Source organism: Rhyacophila brunnea, unplaced genomic scaffold, assembly GCF_057557595.1.
Source record: "Rhyacophila brunnea isolate RB1 unplaced genomic scaffold, BYU_Rbru_1.0 scaffold_12, whole genome shotgun sequence".
Lineage (NCBI taxonomy): Eukaryota > Metazoa > Arthropoda > Insecta > Trichoptera > Rhyacophilidae > Rhyacophila > Rhyacophila brunnea.
Genome location: NW_028232774.1, coordinates 19,108,275 through 19,114,522, shown reverse-complemented (window position 1 = coordinate 19,114,522; position 6,248 = coordinate 19,108,275). Strand labels below are relative to the sequence as shown.

General features: G+C 33.6%; 1 protein-coding gene across 3 annotated transcripts; it reads left to right on the top strand.

Annotated features, from left to right (window-relative positions):
* The first annotated feature begins 331 nt into the window (after positions 1–331).
* Positions 332–5,627, top strand: LOC147077869 (dual specificity protein phosphatase 23-like). 3 transcript variants are annotated; one of them, XM_085960908.1, is made up of 3 exons: positions 332–1,171; positions 2,021–2,215; positions 5,421–5,627. In XM_085960908.1, exons 1-3 carry the CDS (start codon positions 887–889, stop codon positions 5,448–5,450), a joined length of 510 nt encoding a protein of 169 aa, XP_085817034.1. In that variant the 5' UTR covers positions 332–886; the 3' UTR covers positions 5,451–5,627. The 3 variants fall into 3 exon arrangements, 2 of the variants coding, with proteins under 2 accessions (XP_085817034.1, XP_085817033.1); XR_015072249.1 differs by lacking the exon at positions 5,421–5,627 and adding an exon at positions 5,139–5,350 and having other exon boundaries at positions 391–1,171; positions 2,021–4,545; XM_085960907.1 differs by having other exon boundaries at positions 402–1,171; positions 2,021–2,259; positions 5,421–5,563.
* The last annotated feature ends 621 nt before the right edge of the window (positions 5,628–6,248 follow it).

Here is a 6,248-nt window from a genome sequence, read left to right as displayed (position 1 = left end):
TTAATACCTAGGTAAGTTTCTGTGGTCTTCCAAATTATGTACGTATTGTAATGTTTGCTGAAATTTACACACATTATTATTATATTAAATATAGAATCCGGCGTGGTCCTCTACAAGTGCAAAGTAAAAATCACCACATCTCTGGTGTTAATTAAATATTAGATCATGTTAGGCACAATTGGTACATTTTTCATAATTAAAGCAAATCTTCACTTTAAATAAAGTAAAAGTGAATATGCATGCATTCATTACAAGATAATATATTTTGGTATGTAGGTTATCTATTTTCGATATTCTTGTAATAATATTATTAATTCCTTTTCGTAAATAGCCACAGTTTGATGTTCGGCTATAAAAAACTAACCATTTCCACTCTGTCTATTTATAAATATTGACCGATCAGTGTGGAAATGTCAACCAACAGTCAGTTACACGGTATGAAAATAAACATTCACTTCAAATGAAAGCCAATACACTGTGTTTCGATCCGAGCCACGATACATATTATTCAGAGATCAAAAATCCAATCGCCAATGTGCTGATTATATCGCAAGTGCCAATCGTGTTAAAATCGTTGTGAAATCTTCAACAGATATTCGGCCACCTGTGAAAGTAACCCAGCAGACACTGCAATCGCGTCCATCTCTCCTGATGTGTTTTAAAACAAGTAAATTATAGCAATATAATATAAAAATATATACTGACAGATTTTAGCAGTCATAAAGATAAAAATACTCCTAATCTAATTTGATAAAAAAAACTTTTTGGCACTTGTTCAAATAAAAAAAGTCTTCTATAAACCAAGCTATATCCTACTGGAAATTTTATTTTTAAAGCAGGAAGGTGCAGTTTCTTGTTAAATAATAATCATTTGAGATCATTAACCATGTCTGATGAAGAAGTTGACGCATACCCTCCGTACAACTTTTCCTGGTTTATTCCCGGACAAGTGGCGGCTATGGGGTACCCGAGGTGTAAAGAAAATGTGCAGTTTATAGTGAATGAAGGCATCCAACATCTTATTACCCTATCGCCAGAGAAGAAACCTCCAGTTACGGATTTTCCTGAACTTATTTGGTCGGAAGTAGAAGTGGATGAATTCGATGCACCGACTATGAAGAACATCAGAGATTTTATCGATATATGCGAAAGAAGTCATTTGAAGGGAGAGGTAAGGACTTATTAATTAAATACCCTTTATTAAATTGGTCATTTAATTATTTTATGATTAACAGCAATTAATATTATTTCCATCATTTCAATTATGTGCCTGTTATTGTATTGTTCTTACACTGTGACATTTAAATTATAAAAGCAAATTATCTTATGGGATTTATTATGAGATTGTTGGCTTCATGAAAAATAAGTTATTTTACCTCTCCAAATGATACCTCCGTGAAATTCTGTGGAACTTTCATACCAAAAATATGACGAAAGGGAATGTGGGGTGTAGAAAATGTGACTTCACAAAATATAAACTCATGTTTTCTAAAAATATATTACTCAAAGAACATTTTTACTGAAATCAATCATTTTTAACAAATGGGGGGTTCAAATATGTAACATAATTTAGACGAGGATAAGAGATTTTGTGATGAATATTGGGTGACGGATATAAATATTGGGGATGTCCAAAATCGTGTGATGTCATTTATGAATGACCCCTAAAAGTAAAACATAATGATTATATCTGTAATCTTTTTCATTCTCTTATAAAATCTGTTGTTTTATCCTACTGTAGTATTTTTCAAAACCATATTTACTGTTTGATTTAATTATGCTTTTTGTGTCCACCTGTTATTGGGACCACCACATTACTAGAAATAAAATAGTGAAACCTATTTTGAGGTGGTAAAATTTTGATTTAAATTATAATTTATTTTAATTACTACTATACAAAGCAAACTTGACATTAATATAAATTCAGGGACGCTTGAGTGAGTTCAGCTAGTAACTTCGACAAAATAAATATGTAGATACTGTTTAATAATTCTAATAAATTTAATATATTTCACGGCAGACTATCGGAATACACTGCAGACAAGGGCGCGGACGCACGGGCGTGATGCTGTCCTGTTATCTGATGGTGTTCGAAGACCTGGCTCCGGAGCGCGCCATGGTCAACGTCCGCATAAAGAGACCGGGCTCGTGCGAGACGGAGGAGCAGGAGCTCGCCGTCGTCCAGTTCTATGAGTGCTTACAAGGAGGCACCAAGGTCGACTATAATCAAGTGGATAATAAGGCTGCATTTGACGAGAGGTTCGGACAAAATACAGATGTTGAAATGGAAACAACTACCGTTACTTAATTAATTGCAAGAAATTATTTCTAATTTCACTTTAAGACTGCAAATATGTCAACTGTTATAATTATATTATTAAGTTAGAGCAATGGTGCACAACCTGTGGTCTGCCATGCTGGAATGTGGAAAAGTTTTCGGTGTTGGTATTCTATTGCATGTTTCCATATTTCAATTGGATTTGTCTTCGCGTCAAATGAGGTTGAAATGCTAATTTGATTTAGATGTTATGATTGTAAAAGTCAGTGAACCTGTCACTGTATTCTCCAATTTATATATCTATAATAGCTGCAGCGGGGTAGAAAGAAAGTTATCGTAAATTGAAGAGTCACATTAAAACTAAACATGACCATAGCACATGGATGGCGAACCTTTTTACGTACGCGTGCCAAAATTTCCCAAATATTATTTTTCGACTGTCTGACGTGCCGAGCAGTTTTTCATAGGGAAAAAATGAAAAAAAAATATTTTTAAGCATTCTGTTAAGAAAGTTGGAAAATTGAGTTCTTGAGATTCTATCGTTCGCCGTGTTTCTAGGCTTTTTTATATCTTTTATTCATTGAATAAATTTTCCATGTTCAAAGAGATCGTGTAAGCATTTTAACCACGCTTCCTTCATAATATATTCTTCCATTTTTAGCGATAATGTTTGAGGCAAAATAGCAATCAGCTGTTTGTATTTGAACGAATGTTGATAAATTTCATCAGGTTTGTTGATTGAATATTTGAATATTGTAAATCGATCAAAATCAGAGATTCACGAGACGGCTTCTCCCGCCGCCTGATGAGGTCAGTGCAATAATATTATGTTTGATGCATAAAGCCCAAGGACCGACTTATAAAATTATATGTTTACATTAATTTTACAAACAACGTAATGCTTATTCTTGAAATTTGCAGTATTTGCATGCTATTTTTTATACAATCTGTCATTTGCACATTTCGTTGTTTCCGTTTGCGCGTCGATAGGTAAATATTATTCGTAAAAAAATATTAAAAACTGAAGAAAATATGCATGGCTATGTCATCATTATTTTTAAATTTATTTGTAAAACTCTTTTGTATTTTTTTAATAGGTAATTTTTTTCTCTTCAAAATAAAACATTGGCGTGCCATGCAAAATCATCTCGCGTGCCACTGGTGACACGCGTGCCATAGGTTCGCCATCCTTGCCATAGCTGGCGGGTGTCAAAGTAACCCTGATGACTTATTACTGTTTTAGGTGTTAGCCATCAGTCAGGAAAAATTTCATCGAATCCTTTTTTACCGTATTTTAAATATTTTCATTAAAATAGATAGAAAAGGAATCGTTTTGAGAAATTCAGATGCATTCACAGGGCCGAACTTAATTGCATACAAGGCTGCAGGTTCTCCGCCCCTAGACTTATAAACTTTTAAAATATTTTCAGTGAACCATGATAAAATGGTTTCATTCGTTAATAATTATAATGTTTAAAGATTATTGTACTGTAACAGATATATATATACACTGCTGTAGTTGGTTATATTGCCATCACTGTGGCTTGGTGTCCGGCGCATATTATGAAGAATACGTATAAAATTGTGAGTGTACAAAAATAAATTAAATTGTATTTTTCACTTCCTATCCACTTCAGTGTCAGCAATCGCACTTGAGTTGACACTGAGTTCCAGCTTGTAAATATATACATAATCCGGAGTGGAAAGTGACTGGAATATAATAATAGTATGCATAGACTCCAGAAAGAATGTACTACAATGAGATCTCACATTTTTGCCACTTGGCCCGCAAACAATTAAATACTTAATGGGTGAATTGGCTCTACTGATAAAAAGGTTGTGCGTCACTGAGTTAGAGCAATAGAAATTACCCAGAATAAAAATATTTTTCATTGCATTATAGTTGTGGACGTGTTTTAATTATATTTGCATGGCCATTTCCGCTTATCTGGTTGAATTCTGTTTCCGCTGTCTAAACGCTGACCACCAATCAATCAGCAATTATCTCGAACAGTGTCCAGATAAATCGACAAATAACCGTCGTTAGTATGGATGACGACATAATCAAAAGTAATCTTAAATGTGGAGTCTCAATACAGCAATAATACAACACTTCAACATTATTATTTAGTTGCAAAATCCACCTTAATTGTTTATAACTGCATACAACTAAGTAAATAGCATAAAAATATACATATCAAAAAGTGGCAGCCATTTCTTGCATTAGGAAATCGGAAATACCAACTTAGTAATGTTAATATCTGTCAGTGGCGAAGGGTGGAGGTAAGCTGTTAAGATTCGCTATAAATAGTGCACACTAAACTTTGTTAGTCATATGTATTTGTTTTTATTGAACTAAGACTACAATTTACAGATGGTATTAGTTAGTTTTTAAAAATCAATTAAACCCTGTCTAAACGAAACCATAATAGATTTGGTCTAATTTGGGCAATGCGACAAAATTGTGTACAATTTTTCATTCATAGTTATTTGTTTTCGTTGGATTAAAACTACATATTACACATATTTTTGCTTCATTTTTTTGATTCATTAAGCCCTGCGTAAACCAAACTATAATAAATAAAAAATATTATTCTATCTATAAAATACTCAAAGTTATGTATGATTTAATTGCATAATTTTAGATATTTTATAGATAGACATGTATTTTTTGACTAATATCTATTATGGCTTGGTTTCTCAGGGTTTAATTGAATTTTAAAATCTAACCTACACTATCTGTTAATTGTAGTCTTATTTCAATGATAACAAATATGTATGTCTGAAAAAGTTTAATGTGCACTATTTATGGCGGATCTTAACAGCTTACCTCCACCCTTCGCCACTGATATCTGTTCAGTTTACCAACTCTACCACACTTCATTCATTCGGTAAATGCATTGAAATGTCATAATAGAAAATATCGTAAAAGACTCCTTCCATATCGGTAAACTAGGTGTACTATAAAATTGTCAAATAATCAGGTTTAGCTGCGTCATGTGTCGACATGAAGTCAAGTTGTGCATGGCTTGATATTATACATTATTCACTCTGTGTGCAATCCTGTTCTGTAAAAAAAAAAAAATAGTTTTAAACACCCAATGAACCAAATTAACAACCTTTATTTGTTTTTTATTTATAGATCCAGTTGACAAGAGCAGTGAACGCATGATCCAAACCCTTTGCGAGTTTTATCACAATAATTGGATATTCAGAGATGTTGCGAGTATAATTTAAGTAATTTAATGTAAACTACTAATTTTAACAGTACCTGTTTAAATTATAACCGTAAGACTCCTTTTAGTATTTTGTAACAGAAACAAGTCAATGATTGAGTTTATTCAAATTGAAAAAAACCCGTAGTTTCTTATAAAAAAAACTGTTCACTTGAACATATATTATTTTTATTGGCTATGTATAAAATCTGTTCAATAATAAAATTATCAGACCTCTCACTGGGAAAAGTACAATTACCCATGTGGGGGTCTGAAACCCTAATCCCCTTGAAAATGGTTTCCATGGGATGGCACAATTATTGGAAGCATTTCAGGAACTCCCAGTCGAGAGTTTGCAGAATCTAGCATGTCCTACGAGACTTGCCGACTGAGTTACTTCTGTTCCATCGTTACCGGCTTCGGCACGAATTTCACAGACACTCTGAAAGGCCAAATCCTCACTCAAAATGGAATGTACTGACTCAATGCTTATCCCTATGTCGTCTGTAAGTTCTCAGATGATGACAAGATGCTCCTGCATAATTCGAAGTCTGCACACAGTCAATAAAGTTGTCATTTTGGCTTGTTGAGGACCTATCAGAACCGGTTGCACGACTCCTTAATTTGTTTGATGCCCAGGCATCGTCACAGAAAGCATACAGAATTTTCCTAATGGTTTCCGTTTGGGGATTGCCAAGCTTGATGCAACACCAGTCAGTACTCAAGAACTGTCATTTCGAGGAGGCTGATTATAC

Bases quoted from the DNA above. Each gene is read 5' to 3' on its own strand.
- LOC147077869 (XM_085960907.1), top strand. From the start codon at position 887: ATGTCTGATGAAGAAGTTGACGCATACCCTCCGTACAACTTTTCCTGG. The intron at 1,172-2,020 runs GTAAGGACTTAT...ATTTCACGGCAG, and splicing joins GAAGTCATTTGAAGGGAGAG to ACTATCGGAATACACTGCAG.